At 44.7% G+C, this 17,114-nt stretch overlaps 1 protein-coding gene across 1 annotated transcript; it reads left to right on the plus strand.

Annotated features, from left to right (window-relative positions):
* Window positions 1-471: 471 nt before the first annotated feature.
* LOC117765204 lies at window positions 472-16,491 on the plus strand. Its single transcript, XM_034591527.1, has 26 exons — window positions 472-550; window positions 4,274-4,454; window positions 5,178-5,323; window positions 5,584-5,737; window positions 5,880-7,425; window positions 7,788-7,947; window positions 8,068-8,166; window positions 8,540-8,777; window positions 8,919-8,981; window positions 9,589-9,698; window positions 10,382-10,519; window positions 10,742-10,849; window positions 11,014-11,155; window positions 11,351-11,824; window positions 12,192-12,236; window positions 12,359-12,438; window positions 12,950-13,062; window positions 13,153-13,336; window positions 13,829-13,913; window positions 13,998-14,143; window positions 14,294-14,384; window positions 14,561-14,709; window positions 14,862-14,947; window positions 15,446-15,515; window positions 15,609-15,730; window positions 16,038-16,491. The coding sequence occupies exons 2-26, from the start codon at window positions 4,295-4,297 to the stop codon at window positions 16,489-16,491; spliced, it is 5,163 nt and encodes a 1,720-aa protein (XP_034447418.1). The 5' UTR covers window positions 472-550; window positions 4,274-4,294.
* The last annotated feature ends 623 nt before the right edge of the window (window positions 16,492-17,114 follow it).

The following is a 17,114-nucleotide window of genomic DNA, read 5'->3' on the forward strand; positions in this document are numbered from 1 at the left end:
TATATGAAGATCAGAAAGGTTATAATTTCCCATCAGCCACTGCAGGAGACAGATTCGTAGTTAATTCGTAGAACTAAATATTTCGGTTGTGTTTTCATGATGAATTTGTAAATATTAAAGTGATAGAAAATCTAAATGCTCGGTTTAACGTGTACATGTTTGCTAGCGGCGTTAGCTTAGCTTAGCTTCACACAGCACATGGGAAACGGTGACGTTCGGTTTCGTTTTCTCGACAAATATATAAAACACGAAACTACATTCAATCCTGTAAATATGATTATTACTCAACGCATCGTTAGCATCTAGTGTCAGCTAACGGCTAACGAATGGCGCTAGCTTAGCTCCCAAAGCTAGCCAGGAAACAGACAGCAGGTTGTCGTATGAAGTTACTTAATCAGGACAATGTAGTTTAGTTAAACGTGAAAGTTAACCCGGGTTAACCCGGGTTAGACCGGTGATGACCCGGGGTGAGGGGGCGGGCTCAGCGGGGCCCGGGGGCCGGAGCCGGGTTCCGGGGTTTAAATCCCCGCAGGGACCCGAAGCAGAGACGGTGAGTGAGTCACAACAACTTGAATTTATACGTTTTTCGGTTTAACGTGAACTGCGCGTTGTTTCGAACACGCACACCTTGTTAGCACGAACGCACGTTAACGTCACTACGCAGTTTTTACGCAGGATTCTTTGTTAGAATCACAGTTAGCGTTATGTTCACGTACGTTTCAGCTAGCGACATGTAGCCACCGCGGCTAATGTCTCGGTCCCGTCCATTACGAGAGGAATTCACGTCATTTCCTCATTAAATCCCTCAGTAAGACAAGCTAGCTAGCTAACGTGGGAGTTAGCTTGTTTACGAGTCTGAAGAACCGCTGACCTGGCTTCTTGAACTCATTCTGGAATTCGTTTCGTTAAGTTTCACTAATGTTCAGTTTAAAGTTTGATTTGTAGAAACGTGCGCACGTTGTGTTTGTGTAAACGGTGTAACGCGGTTAGCTCCCGAAGCTAGCAGCCGGGTAACACACGTGAAAGGTTCGATTCTTTGTGTTTGTTATGTCCACACGTTGTCTCCTGTTCAGTGTCCTTAACTTGGTCCACAGCGGGTCTGAGATCCGTTTGTTCTGCTTTGAATCCGCGTGTCACACATACACTGTTTAAAATCACCGCTCACGATCTGATCCAGAGTCAGCTGGGTTTCAGGACCCGTCTGCTCCCTTCCCATTGGTCAGAAGTTCCCACACTTGATTGTGATTGGTGCAGAGGCGGAGTCATCCAATGGTTGTGTTCGCGTCCATGCAGGAAGTTAAAGATGTGCATCAAACACACACAGTCAACAGGAAGCAGTGAATCAAACACACAGTCAACAGGAAGCAGTGAATCAAACACACAGTCAACAGGAAGCAGTGAATCAAACACACACAGTCAACAGGAAGCAGTGAATCAAACACACACAGTCAACATGAAGCAGTGAATCAAACACACACAGTCAACAGGAAGCAGTGAATCAAACACACAGTCAACAGGAAGCAGTGAATCAAACACATACAGTCAACAGGAAGCAGTGAATCAAACACACAGTCAGTGAATCAAACACACAGTCAACAGGAAGCAGTGAATCAAACACACACAGTCAACAGGAAGCAGTGAATCAAACACACACAGTCAACAGGAAGCAGTGAATCAAACACACAGTCAGTGAATCAAACACACACAGTCAACAGGAAGCAGTGAATCAAACACACACAGTCAACAGGAAGCAGTGAATCAAACACATACAGTCAGGAGGAAGCAGTGAATCAAACACATACAGTCAACAGGAAGCAGTGAATCAAACACACAGTCAACAGGAAGCAGTGAATCAAACACACACAGTCAACAGGAAGCAGTGAATCAAACACACACAGTCAACAGGAAGCAGTGAATCAAACACACACAGTCAACAGGAAGCAGTGAATCAAACACACACAGTCAACAGGAAGCAGTGAATCAAACACATACAGTCAGGAGGAAGCAGTGAATCAAACACATACAGTCAGGAGGAAGCAGTGAATCAAACACACACAGTCAACAGGAAGCAGTGAATCAAACACATACAGTCAACAGGAAGCAGTGAATCAAACACACAGTCAGTGAATCAAACACACACAGTCAACAGGAAGCAGTGAATCAAACACACACAGTCAACAGGAAGCAGTGAATCAAACACACACAGTCAACAGGAAGCAGTGAATCAAACACACACAGTCAACAGGAAGCAGTGAATCAAACACATACAGTCAACAGGAAGCAGTGAATCAAACACACACAGGAAGCAGTGAATCAAACACACACAGTCAGGAGGAAGCAGTGAATCAAACACACACACAGTCAGGAGGAAGCAGTGAATCAAACACACAGAGTCAACAGGAAGCAGTGAATCAAACACACAGAGTCAACAGGAAGCAGTGAATCAAACACACACAGTCAACAGGAAGCAGTGAATCAAACACACACAGTCAGGAGGAAGCAGTGAATCAAACACACACAGTCAACAGGAAGCAGTGAATCAAACACACACAGTCAGGAGGAAGCAGTGAATCAAACACACACAGTCAACAGGAAGCAGTGAATCAAACACACACAGTCCGGAGGAAGCAGTGAATCAAACACACACAGTCAGGAGGAAGCAGTGAATCAAACACACACAGTCAGGAGGAAGCAGTGAATCAAACACACAGTCAACAGGAAGCAGTGAATCAAACACACACAGTCAGGAGGAAGCAGTGAATCAAACACACACAGTCAACAGGAAGCAGTGAATCAAACACACACAGTCCGGAGGAAGCAGTGAATCAAACACACACAGTCAGGAGGAAGCAGTGAATCAAACACACACAGTCAGGAGGAAGCAGTGAATCAAACACACACAGTCAGGAGGAAGCAGTGAATCAAACACACACAGTCAACAGGAAGCAGTGAATCAAACACACACAGTCAACAGGAAGCAGTGAATCAAACACACACAGTCCGGAGGAAGCAGTGAATCAAACACACACAGTCAGGAGGAAGCAGTGAATCAAACACACACAGTCAGGAGGAAGCAGTGAATCAAACACACACAGTCAACAGGAAGCAGTGAATCAAACACACACAGTCAGGAGGAAGCAGTGAATCAAACACACACAGTCAACAGGAAGCAGTGAATCAAACACACACAGTCAGGAGGAAGCAGTGAATCAAACACACACAGTCAGGAGGAAGCAGTGAATCAAACACACACAGTCAGGAGGAAGCAGTGAATCAAACACACACAGTCAACAGGAAGCAGTGAATCAAACACACAGAGTCAACAGGAAGCAGTGAATCAAACACACACAGTCAACAGGAAGCAGTGAATCAAACACACAGTCAGGAGGAAGCAGTGAATCAAACACACACAGTCAACAGGAAGCAGTGAATCAAACACACACAGTCAGGAGGAAGCAGTGAATCAAACACACACAGTCAGGAGGAAGCAGTGAATCAAACACACACAGTCAGGAGGAAGCAGTGAATCAAACACACAGAGTCAACAGGAAGCAGTGAATCAAACACACACAGTCAACAGGAAGCAGTGAATCAAACACACAGTCAGGAGGAAGCAGTGAATCAAACACACACAGTCAACAGGAAGCAGTGAATCAAACACACACAGTCAGGAGGAAGCAGTGAATCAAACACACACAGTCAGGAGGAAGCAGTGAATCGTTAACACGGCCGTTTGTCCCAGAGCAGAAACATTTACTGGATTTATTAAAACATACAGTAACTAGAATTAATCGAAGCACATTTCCAACACCAGAGCTTATTTTTATAGTAACTTACTTTATATTCACTGAAACTGAGATTACTGCACTTTGACTTGATAAAACTGCAGACGGTAGTAAACAATACACACACTCGTCTCTATTCTTACTCGCCAGCAACTGTTAATATTTCAAGAAAGAGAAGTCAGCAGTTTAATGTCAGTAAAAGTAAAAACAGCACTTTGAAATGTACGAGGAGCTGCTTGTCGTGGGACAGGGCTTTGGGGCTGCTCCTGATTTCAGTGCTGTTTCCAGTGTCGTGCACAACGAAACCTTTATCAGCACGTCTGAAGAGCAGAGGATTATTATTTTGTGAACGCTCACATTTGCTGTGTGCTAAATGCTTCTGTGTTTTCTCACCTGTACTGTAACCTGTGTCAGGAATGTGTTTTCAAAGCCACATACGAAGATCAGTGTTTTGTTTCTGTCTCTAATGTAGATTTGTATCTTTGCAGCTCTGTGCACCGTGTTGGGAGATGGCAGTGAATGCAGCAGTGAATGCAGCAGTGAATGTAGCAGTGAATGTTGCAGTGAATGCAGCAGTGAATGTACATTCATATAACCGCTGTGAGCTGCTGGCGTGGCTCAACGATACTCTACAGACAGGCTTCACCAAGGTGGAGCAGGTGTGCACAGGTAGGTCGGCACGCAAATGTGTTTATGCCAACAAGCAACCATGAGTGCATGTTCTGTGTATTCTGAGGGTCTGAGGGTCTGAGGTGGGCTGAGCCTTCATGGCCTCGTTCTTCACAGATCTCACGAGTCACGATCTGCCAAGACCACAACGTCTGTAAAGCTCAGAAGAATCTGACATCCACCAATGTTTTCTTATCTGGGTTCTTATGTAAGAACAGAATCTACACTGAAGAGAACTCAACTGAAGTGCTTCTGTAAAATAATCAGTCATTGTGTTTTTACTTTTAATTCTACAGTTGTATAGTATGATGTAAATTACCATAATATTTAATACTTTTTATTTCAGAAGAAGACTGACAAGTTTCAGTGCACATTCATTTTTTTAAACGCATGGAAGTGTTGAGTAAGAGAACACACACAGAGTATTTGGTCGATACTGCACATGTTGAAGAGGAGAATAATTGGTCCGAAAGATAGTCACCCATCTTCAGCTTTTACACACTGGTGTTTACATATTAAATGGGTCACATGTTCCATAGTTTTAGTTTAAATGTCCAAGTGTTTCCTGTTAATTCTGAAAACCAGGTTTATTTCTGTTCTGAGACGAGAGATGTCTCAGGAGATGTAACTTCACCAATTTGATCTGTAGAGCAGCAAATCACAACATGCACGATCTCAAGGCATTTCACACCGTTAACAAAACGACTGTGTGTTTGTATCCAGGTGCAGCTTATTGCCAGCTGATGGACTTGTTGTTTCCTGGGTCTCTGGATCTTTCCAGGGTCCGGTTCCAAAGCAATAATCAGGTGGATTCTATCCACAACTACAGTTTAATGCAAGCTGCATTCAGAAAAGTTGGAGTCGTACGAGTAAGTTTTTCTAAATATAAAAGTGGTGAGCGAGCAGTAAATCTGATGATATTTGAAATGTGATCAGTACTGTTTAGAAGTGTACTGAGGGTTTTTAGGTTCTATGTTCATTGTAAAACAAAATAATCATCAATGCACCATTATCTCAATTATTCATATCAGTATTAACTTTGTTTTGTGTCTCATTTCATTACGTGAGAGGTCATTCTTTTCAAGTAGAGATTTGTGAGGTTTCTCTCTGTTCCCCTCTGTCTCTGCAGTACGTCCCCATCGAGGCGCTGATGAAGAGGAACTCCACGGTGGCTCTGACCTTCCTCCAGTGGTTTAAGCTGTTTTTTGATAAGAACCACAAAGGGCGGGAGTATCACGCCCTGGAGGCCAGAGGAGGACAGAGCATGGTTCCTGCTGACTCAGGTGGGAGCAGTGGATATCCACAGATAAATACTGTGGCATTAATCACCAAGACGGAGGCGGCTCCCCATAGTTTAATCTGCTGTCATGGTTTCCATGTGTGTTTAGATGGTGTCCACTCAGTGTCTTTTTCTTCCTCTTACAGATGATGTTTCCTCAAAGACTCCTCATCAGAAACTGGAGATCATTCTGAAGATGGAAGGAAAAAAAGTGAAAGGACCAAGAAAAGAGAAACCAAGAGACAATCCAAACAGGTCTGCAGAGGAAGTGGTGGTGATATCTGACGATGATGATTTGATGATGGATGTGACGAAGGAGCAGAAAACAGACAAAATGGAGATACTAGAGAAAGAACAGTTTGCACAGGAGAAGGAGCAAGTGGAGCAAACAGAAGCAGCTGTGGACAAGAGAAGTGAAGCAACGAGTCCCTGCAGCAGCGCCGCTCTGCAGAGTTTCATCAGAAAACTCTCATGTGAGACTGTGGACTCAAATTCAACCTTCAGCACAAGAACACTCTCTAATATTTCTGGTCCTTCGCTTTCTGCTATCTTAAAACCGTCCCACCCAAAAGACGCCACCCAGGCCTGCTCACTCACGCCGTTCTGCCTCTATCTGTACACGGGGGTCGAGCTGGATGCAGGACAAAGCACAAGCGTCGTCCTGATTGGATATTTCGACCCGAGCTCAGGGGTCTGTGTGGTCAGGCTGCTGTGCACTCTGCAGATGAGCGTGGACGCCGCTGATCCACAAACATCAGTGGATATGGACGTCGACACAGACGCAGTACGGTCTGATTCACACCTTCTGCTTGACACGCTGAAGACATCCAACCTCTGTCTGTCCAACCTGGCTGTGTTTTACTGTAACGCTCCTCACCCACGGGTGAGCCGGGTGTTTGTGTCCGAGCTCAAGGCCCACAGCCCGGGGTTGGTGTCGCTCTGCGGCCTCCCTGGGATAGCAGGAAGAGCCTGCGAGGCCGCGCTTTCTGCTTCCTTTCAGTACGTGGTGGACTTTGTTGGAGACATCCACCACCACTGCTCCACCCACCCCTCTGTTGATGACAGTCTGAAAGAGCTGTTTGCTGGTGTGGAGTCTTACAACACATCGCACCCCGTCTCGGCACAGTGTTTGGTTTTTATCCGCACTGTGCGGAAGATGGTCGGCAGCTGGAGGGATTTAGTGAAGCATTTTAAGTCATTGAGGGGAACAGTGCAGATTGACCGAATCAGGACCCAGCTGATGGATCATAAAGTCAAACTGGACTTCCTCTTCCTGTCCCAGTCTCTGGAGCCCCTTCGATCTATTGAAGAAATGCAGCAGAAAGCTGAAGCAGACGTCGTGGCAGAGCTCCAGCTGACCTCTGCTTTGATTCAGTTGTATGCAGCGACCATTTTCTGTCCCTCCAGCGCTAAGCGCTTTGTCAGGAGACCAGACCTGTATCTCCTCCACAGTGAGAGGGAGCTGCTCCCCACATCAGAGATGAACTTAGGCTCCAATGCGATGGACTACATGTGTGCCACTGCTAACGTGGATCTTGGGGAACAGGAGAGGAGCGACTTCCTGAAGGCTGCAGTGACTTTCTATAAAGCCCTGCTACAGAGTATAGTGCTGAGTGTCCCTCAGCAGCTTGGACGAGTGACCCTGAGGGATATCAGCACAGTGCTGAAACACCCAGAGAACATTAATGTAAGAAGGTGGATTTCTTTTGTCAGTTACAGTTCAGAATTTGAACCAGCACCAGTCAGACTTTCACACCTACCTTGTTTGGTTCAGACCTTCAGACTTTTCTGTTTAGTCTAATCCAAAATATCAGGTGTGAAAGGTTCCTCAGACCAACTGGTCTGGATCTGGAACACGTGCTTTTGTGTTTATATTCTATTTTCTTTCTTTAATTTTCTTAATTCAGGTTCCATATATTTGGCAGTGTTTGTGTTTTCTTTTATATCTGATAAAGTTTATAGTTTAACTGTTAAAACCTCCATTACATTTCTTTGGTTTGATAATAACATCTGAGGTGATATGTTGTGATATCGGTGTTTTCTCTCCAGAATCATCAGTTGTCCAGACTTGTGGTGTCCGAGCTGGGAGTTCAGCTGGGTCTGTGTAAAGTCGGATCTCCAGAGACGGATCAGCTGGCACTCGACTACCTCAGTGTCATGAAGACGCTGACGGAAGAACAGACGAGCAAAGCAGGAGGTTACTACTGGACAAAGGTAAACAGAGTGTATATAGGTTTCTTAATTGATACTGAATGAAACGTGTGACTGTCACTGGGAGGATTACCTGCGCTGACTGGAGAAATGTTGGGTTTCATATCAATGTTGATGTTGCAGATGTTGAGCGGCATTAGAGCGGGTTCTACTCTGCACAGACTCGTCCTGACGCTCCTGGCTCTTCCCAGCTCTCTGTGCAGGAAACAGGTGTTTTCCCAGGTGAGTGTTAAAAGCTGAGATTATGTTATTCATGGTCCACAGAGGATGAGTCCTCCCCGATCCTTTCTCTAATACCTCCTGACATATTTGATGAAATATCTGCTATCTAACTATTGGCTGGGTTATCATGAAAATTAGTTTTACACATTCATGTTTTTTTCTCACAATAATCATTTTGTTGGGCTCATGAGCTTTTCTTCTCCAGCGCCATCAGCGGTTGAGCGTGTGCATCGCCTTATGTATCTTAAAATACTAATGACATTTCATCAGCACAACATCAGCCTCAGTTAAACCTTGTGTTAAACGTTAGATAGCAAGTGTTAGCATGCTACCATATGATACAGAGCCCTGGATTTTGTTCTCCTGTCTCCAGGTGTTCGACAGCAACAAGGCTCCTCCTGAAAACAAGAAGACCCCCGAACCTCAACCAGGGAGGTGGACCCGCAGAAGGAAGCTTCCCATCCCGGGGGGTTATGGCAGCGAGAAGAAAGAAGAGGAGGAGGATGAGAGTTCATCTGATGATGCTTTCAGTTTTGTGGCCAAACACAGTCGAATGACTTCCAAACACTTCAGTTGTATGGAGGAGTCAGACCACACCGATAACTCCTCTGGTAAGACCTTCAGTGAACGAGGACATGGGGCCAGACATTATCACACAAGTTAGATTTCTTTACCAGCTGCATCTACGGCAGCAGCCATTCTAAATGTTGTTGCTAATAATGATCAATGTGAATGTGTTTTTGTTTTATCAGATTGGGTTGACGTCAGCGAGGAGTCCAAACTCTCTCGGATCAGAAGGCTAATAAAGGCAGAGGGTAAGAAACTTAGAATATACTGATCTTCTGCACTTAGTCAGGTGTTGCTGTCAGTCAGGAACTGACCTCCAGTCAGTTGCTCCAGAAATCTGTTCCTGCAGCCTCCTAGTGGAATGGCTGTGATCTGAGCGAGCCCAGTGAGCGAGTGGACGTGTGGATGAGGTTTCTAACATGTGACGGACGTGAAGCTGGAAGAACACAAACATCTCAGGATGAAGAAGAGGAGCCGTACACGTAGAAGACGAAGACGTCAACTGGGAGTTTATACGTCATGTCCGGCCTCCTGCTGCTCTCCAGGCTCCGCCCCTCGCCTGGATGTTCCCCACATGTTCCTGTTGGTGTGAACGAGTCGGACCCAACAACCTGCTGCTGCTTCACTTCTCTTTCAGAAACACAAACTAAAGAAAGGGTCCGGAAAACATGTTCTAGAATTCACGTCTGAAAACAGCTTTATTGAGCAGATTTAGTGCAGTGGTCAGTTTCTATATTATTATTAATGAAGTGAACCAGGTCATTCCAAAGGTTTCACATTCTTTGTCTTGCCACTGTGTTTTATTGTAAAACTCTTGAGTCCAGATTTCATTTCTAAATCTTTACTGTTTTTCAGCCGAACCAGGTCCACAGGCAGAGGTTTTCCACGTCTTGGACAGTGATGATGATGAAGATGATGACGAAGAGGTTTCAAGAAGCAAACCCTCTGAATCAGCAGGATTCCTGGTGAGGTCCAACGAAAGCTTCAGATTAGATCTGAATCCAGGAATTGTTTTAGTATCTTGTGGTTTTAATCTGTTGGACAAACGAAGAAATTTCCTAATCGCGCAATAAAATCAGCTGATGTGTTACCTTTGCTGATAATTTTATTCACATACATATTTACATCGTTTGTAAAAATAATATTTTTTATAATTCAAGGTTAAACTGTGAAATATCAAACCTTAATTGCATATCTTTGTCATAAAGGTTTGATAAAGACATCTTAGGAATCATTAACATTTTAGATATTTGTCGGTTAAAATATTGGTATCATAATTTCTTTACTCAATAATATCGGCACGGCACATCATCATTATGGGCTCTTGGAAGTCTTGCCTGCCATTGTCGTTATTATTTACTGACATCGTAGAGATTAAACTGTGTTAATCAAGAAAATTATTGGCATTTTTTTTTATATTAAAAAGAATCAATAAAAAACAAGCCAGCAGAGACACAAAGAGAAACCACCACATTATCTCTGTTGTTGTTAGAGGCTCTTTAAAACAGTTTTCTGTATTAAACTCATGAATCAGTCAAGAGAGACACATTTTAAGAACATATAGATATATAGATATAGATATATATATATCTACAGTGTGGCGAACTATCAGTAGTTATGCTTAAGCATCTTTGTATGTGTTGTACAGGACTCGAACAGGCCGCTGGTCTGGGGTATGGTGGAGGGGTTTGCTCCCTGGCCGGCCATCATCACATCCTGTGGGCCAGAGAAGCTGCTTCCAGGGAAGAGCATGGTGGAGTGGTTGGGACAGAAAATGTCCTCACAAGTGAGTCGTGTGTGTCAAGTCATGAAGTTTTGCACAAATGTAGAATCTGAGTTTGAATCTGAGTTTATACTCATAACCATGCTCATGCCTCATCTACACAGTGACAGCAGAGTAGTTCTAAGCTGTGTCTTCCCCATTGACGACCACCTGCTGAGTAACTGATCCTTTAAAAAGGTGTGTTCTTTTTATTCTGACTCCTTGTTTTTTGGGCTCTGATTCCAGGTCAGTTTGCTGACTCTGAAGCCGTTTGCTGCCTTTGGCGAGTACTTCTGTTCCAGCTCCTTCGCCACACTTGCCACCTACAAAGAAGCCATTTTCCTGTCACTGGAGGTTTGTGTGTCGCTCTGCTTTCTGAAATAAACAAACGGGAGAAGTGCTCCGACACTGTTCCTGTGGCCACTAACCACAGATACAGTCCATTGAAACAGTTTCTGTTTCTACCTTTGAGCTTGTTAACAGATTCACCTGCTTCCATATGTTGTATTCCTTGTCAGGAGGCAGCACTTCGCTGTAAGAAACGTTTTCCTGCGCCTCCCGAGGACCGAACCCAGCTGCTGATGCAGATGTTAGACTGGGCCTTCGCAGGGTTTCAACCCACAGGACCGGACGGATTCAAACCAACGGCTTCTGTAAATGGTACGAACATCTGAGTAAGAGCCCAGATTGATGAACTGTATTATTTACCGAATCGCGGACTAGACAATATATAACTTGTTGATAATCTCAGAAATGAAGCTGCTTTTCTAGATTCAGTCATTGGGATTTTGTATTGGTGGTATTCTGTACTGTTTTGAAATGCTATGGTTTTATGTACACCTGTCCTCTGTCCAGGTGAATGTGAAATAACCAACCGGCCAATGGAGAAGAAGAACCTCTTCCCCAAAGCCTCCTGTTCTCCTCAGCCCTCTAACTCCTCCTCTCCACCGGGTGTCTTGAGCACTGAGATGAAAGAAGTGGCTGCGACTCTGAACCAACTGTCGGGGGGAGAAGGAGTGGATTCTGTGGGGAGAAGCACCAGAGGTGGAATGAAGGAGAAGGGATCCAGAGGAGGAGGGGAGGCAGCGAGGCAAGAGAGGGGAGGATGGGAAGGAGAGAAAGATGACTGGGGTGGAAGGGGGGAGAGGCCGAGAGGAGGGAGGAGTAGGAGAGGAGGGAGGGGACAGAGGAAGAAAAGCAGTTTGTCCGGTGGGTTGGATAACGACACATCGCCGAACTCTGTGCCCCACAAGAGGAGGAACTTCCCCAAAACCAACAAGGTCCATGAGGTGACCAGCGTCTACACCCAGCCGGACCAGAAGCTCCGAGGTACACAACGTGTGTGTGTGTGTGTGTGTGTGTGTGTGTGTGTGTGTGTGTGTGTGTGTGTGTGTGTGTGTGTGTGTGTGTGTGTGTGTGTGTGTGTGTGTGTGTGTGTGTGTGTGTGTGTGTGTGGTAAAATAACACTAGTTCAAGTCTCGCTCACTATAATATAGTTGAATGTGGTGAAAGTGAAAAACTAAAATCCTGGATCCACTCAAAAATGTAATGGTACAAAAATGTATGAAATTGGTTACGTAGTTTCTGATTAATCCTTCAGACACGTTAACAGACAAATGGAAATTAAAACAGGATCATAATTTGAGTTTTATCACAAACCATCAGTCATTGATTATGGATGTCTTTTTGTTTGCAGAGGAAACAATTCGTCGGATCACAGACATGAAACTGGACATCGAAGGTGAGTAATAAGACTTGTTGTATGTTTTTATTCTAAACTGTTCCTGTTTATTCATCTAAAATCATTCTGTTGTATTGTGTACAGTCCTGTTTATATCCATGTTTCTGTCTTTGTGTCTGCAGGCTTGTGTTTGTGCTGTGGTTCAGACAGCGTGGCGATGTCCCACCCTCTGTTTAAAGGAAGCCTCTGTTTAAAGTGTAAAGTAAGGAACCAGGAACATCTCTTCTGTTTCAGTAACGCCTCCTCGCATTATTATTTTTACTCCTCTGCGCTGGCGACCCCTAGTGGATGTTTTCGTGTCGTCCGTCCAGCACATTGTTGTGAACACCATATCTCAAGAACACGGATGAACTGATCAGACTATGGAGGTCAAAGGTCAAGGTCCTTGTGACCTCACAAAACACACTTTGCTCTTTTGAACATCTGAAGTCTGCTTCAAGGGAATTTCTTCACATTTGGTATAAACGTGAACTGAGACCTCACTAAACCACGTTCACTTAGACTCATGGAGGAACTGATGGGTTTGGAAGGTCAAGGTCATGGGATCTCAAGTCTGCCTTCAGGGAGTTTCTTCACATTTTGACCAGTTGTCACTTGGACTGGGACAAACCGTGTTCCCACTTCAGTCCCAGTCCGAACCTCCGTGCTGCTGGAACACACACAGTCCATGAGTTTCTTAAACTGATCATTTCCTCTGATCCGTGTCTCCGCAGCACAACTTCACAGAAACTCTGCATCGTTACGATGAAGACGGATATCAGTCGTACTGCACCATCTGCTGCTACGGACTGGAGGTGATACTGTGTGGCAATGACAGCTGCTGCAGGTGGGTCTGTCCGTCCCTCTCCAGTTTAATCTACTCTACATACATAGAAGATCGAGTATAGAGTCCAGATTTCTTCCTCTCCACCCTCAGGTCGTTCTGCGAGGACTGTCTGAACGTTCTCGTCGGTCCTGGGACGTTCGACTCCTTGAAGCTGCAGGACCCGTGGATCTGCTTCCTGTGCCAGCCGCACCGAGCCCACGGCGCTCTGATGCCCAGGGAGGACTGGAGCATCCGTGTTCAGGAGGTCTTCGCCAACAACAGCGCCATGGCCTTCGTGAGTGCTCCACACATTGTGACCCTGTCTATACTTCATAAGTTTAAATATTATTTACAATTTCACTTGTATCACACACCATAAACGTCTGAATAACTCATCTTCACTTTCAGACATTTGTGTATTAAATTTGACTTTGTAGCCAAACATATGGATGCACCTTGGATTTAGATGAATTACGACTTTTTTTAGAAATATATTTAAAGTAAACTTCAAGGCAAATTAAAGTACAGATGCATCATAACTTTAAATATCTAGAATATTGTTTAAATGAGCATCTTCTGAACAGAATAACCAAAAAACAACAAAGTAAATGTCACTTAAAATATTAACACCAGAGTCTATTAAGATCAGATATGAGCAGCAGTAGATAATAAAACAAACATTTTCACTGCTTTTAAAAGTATATATTTTAAAGCATGAACTTAACTATATCTTCCATTAATAAATGATCACAGAGACTCAGTTATCACTCAGTTTCTTCCTGTGTAGGAGCCGCACCGTGTCTACCCGTCCATCCCCGCCAACCTGCGCAGACCACTTCGAGTCCTGTCGCTGTTTGATGGCATCGCAACAGGTGACGCAGCGCCTGGAGCCTTTAATCCATGGGATCAAACTTGTGATCAAAGACAGAGTGTAAATATGTTTGGTTTCTCTTCAGGTTTCCTGGTGCTGAAGGAGCTCGGCTTTAAAGTGGAGAAATACTTCGCCTCAGAGGTCTGTGAAGACTCCATCGCTGTGGCAGCCGTCAACCACGATGAGAAGATCATCCCTGTGGGTGACGCCCGTTTCATCACCATGGAACATGTATGTACACACACACACACACACACACACACACACACACACACACACACACACACACACACACACACACACACACACACACACACACACACAATATATCTATATCGGCTAAAAACAGTAGTAACCTTTTGTTCTTCTGTGACAATCCAGCTCGAGGAGTGGGGTCAGTTGGACTTGCTGATCGGTGGCAGCCCCTGTAACGACCTCTCCATCGTCAACCCGTTCAGAAAAGGACTTTATGGTGCGAAGCTGTTAATCGCACGTTGGAATCTGATAAATTAGTTAATTTTTAATAATAACAAACGGCCACTGATTACATCTGGAAAGATGCTGCTTTCTCATTTCAACATTGTGGTTGAATCATGTTTAAACCTTTGCCTTTTCGTCTTTGCTTTATTCCCCTGGTCTCTCCTGCAGAGGGCACCGGCAGGTTGTTCTTTGACTTCTTCCGCATCCTTCAGCTGCTGAAGCCCAAAGACGGAGACCCGCGGCCGTTCTTCTGGCTCTTTGAGAACGTCGTCTTCATGAACTCCCACGACAAAGTCAACATCTGTCGCTTCCTCGAGGTTCGTCCTCGGCCCGTTTCCTCGTTCTCTCTTCCCACTTCCCTCCTCTCTGTCCTTGTTGCCCTGCTGGTTTTAGCCAAAACGTTTCAAACTTAGACAGAATGACTGACTAACAGAGAGCTCACACCTCCTTTCATTTGATGTGTTGACAGTGCAACCCGGTGCTGGTGAACGCAGTCAAAGTCAGCCCGGCCCACAGAGCTCGTAACTTCTGGGGAAACATCCCGGGGATGAGCAGGTCTGAGATTGATTTCATTATGAAGTAGAGCTGTTACATTACTGGCTGTGGCAGCTGTAGTAAAAATAGAGCACACTATGATGTGCATGTGTCACATGAACTGACCATAAGTTATATATATATACATTTTACCGCTCTATCTTTTCTTTTGTAAACGTTCTGCTCTTTGATTTTAAGAATGGACGAATGAGACTTTGAGTCCCTGTGCACAAATGTGTAAAAGGCCCATCATGTGTCCAACACAATAGAAAGACACCTTTGTGTCTGTTGTGGTTGTTTTGCATCTATTTCAACAAGTTTTGTGATAAATCCTCTAAATCTAAATGTACTTTTATTTATTTTTGTGTTTTTTGTGCCTATATTTTTATGTGTTTGCATCTGTTTTTGCTTATTGTGTTTCTGTGTCGTCTCTTCAGCTGCTTTCATACGTAAACTGGAAAAAGTCTGTAAGATTGTAAAAACCCATTGAAAACCTGTTTGCTGCTTCTCCCCCGTCAGGCCCATCGCTGCGTCTCAGAGCGACAGGCTGAGTCTCCAGGACTGTTTAGAGGTCGGCAGAGAAGCCAGGGTCAGTAACCGCTTCGGTTTTATTCTGCTTTTTTGTCTTCTACCATCCTAACCCTAACCCATTTGTCTTTTTCTGGATATTGTTTGATTTCAGGTCACTAAGGTGAGGACGATCACCACCAATTCCAACTCTCTGAAGCAGGGAAAACACGTGTGTCTGCTGCCTGTCCTACACAACGGGAAAGAGGACACCCTCTGGATCACTGAACTGGAAAAGTAGGTGTTCTTACAGTGGGATTAGGAGTGTGTGGGTGTGTTTGTGAGAATTACCAGAATACTACTTAAGGATGGAGTGTTCCCTAAAGCTAGTAAATGCTAAGCTATCGACCAACATTTGGTCAATACCCTTAAAAGTACCAAGTTCTGTCCTAGAAGTCCACTAACGATAGCTAGATAGAACAAATGATGGGTGTATGAAATAAAACCGGTAACACGTCACCATTTTTCTTTGTTTCACCCGACTTATAGAATGAAATCATTTGGGTTTTATCTAACACACACCTTCTCCTTCATTCGTCTCCAGGATCTTTGGTTTCCCCAAACACTACACCGACGTGCGGAACATGAACCGGCAGCAGAGGCAGAAGGTGCTGGGGAAGGCGTGGAGCGTCCCCGTCATCCGTCACCTCTTCGCTCCCCTCAAAGACTATTTTGCCTGTGAGGAGCTTTTGAACCCATCCACCACATCCACCTCCCAGTCCTCCACCTCCCAGTCCTCCACTTCCCAGTCCTCCACCTCCCAGTCCTCCACCTCCCAGTCGTCCACCTCCCAGTCCTCCACCTCCCAGTCCTCCACCTCCCAGTCCTCCACTTCCCAGTCGTCCACCTCCCAGTCCTCCACTTCCCAGTCGTCCACCTCCCAGTCCTCCACCTCCCAGTCCTCCACTTCCCAGTCGTCCACCTCCCAGTCCTCCACCTCCCAGTCCTCCACTTCCCAGTCGTCCCCGGCCTCACCAAAACGGCAGCTCCTCAGATAGGGGGAGGTTGGTCATGTCGTGTGTGTGTGTGTGTGTGTGTGTGTGTGTGTGTGTGTGTGTGTGTGTGTGTGTGTGTGTGTGTGTGTGTGTGTGTGTGTGTGTGTGTGTGTGTGTGTGTGTGTGTGTGTGTGTGTGTGTGTGTGTGTGTGTGTGTGTACATGTAGTTTCCGCTCATCAGGCTCTTTGTGTTGGAGCGAAAAGAAAAGGCAGATTATTCTCCCTCTTCTGTTCATCTGATTTCCTCTGAGCCTGTTGGGTCCAAAACCATCTTCACTGTTTGTATAATCAGTTTTTAACCTGAATATTATGAGATCATATGGACGGCTCTGCATTTTCATGTTTTTAACAACTTATAAAAGAACACGTGTGTATGTTAGGTTTGTTATTCACTGCTGCTTCATGTGAGTTGTTCTGTAAATAGGTTGATTTGCAAAGTGTGAATCGTGTTGAAAGTCGTGTTGTTTCCAGGAGAAAATAAGAACTGCAATTTTTTTAAATGTTAAATCCTTTTTATAAAAACAGATTTGTCCATTTCCGGATCCAAAACTAACCATATTGTCAATGTTGATATTTATTTGTCGGACTTTCTGTTATTTTGGCATTTTTCAGCCTTAGTTTGAAAG

This window comes from Hippoglossus hippoglossus, chromosome 7, assembly GCF_009819705.1.
Source record: "Hippoglossus hippoglossus isolate fHipHip1 chromosome 7, fHipHip1.pri, whole genome shotgun sequence".
Lineage (NCBI taxonomy): Eukaryota > Metazoa > Chordata > Actinopteri > Pleuronectiformes > Pleuronectidae > Hippoglossus > Hippoglossus hippoglossus.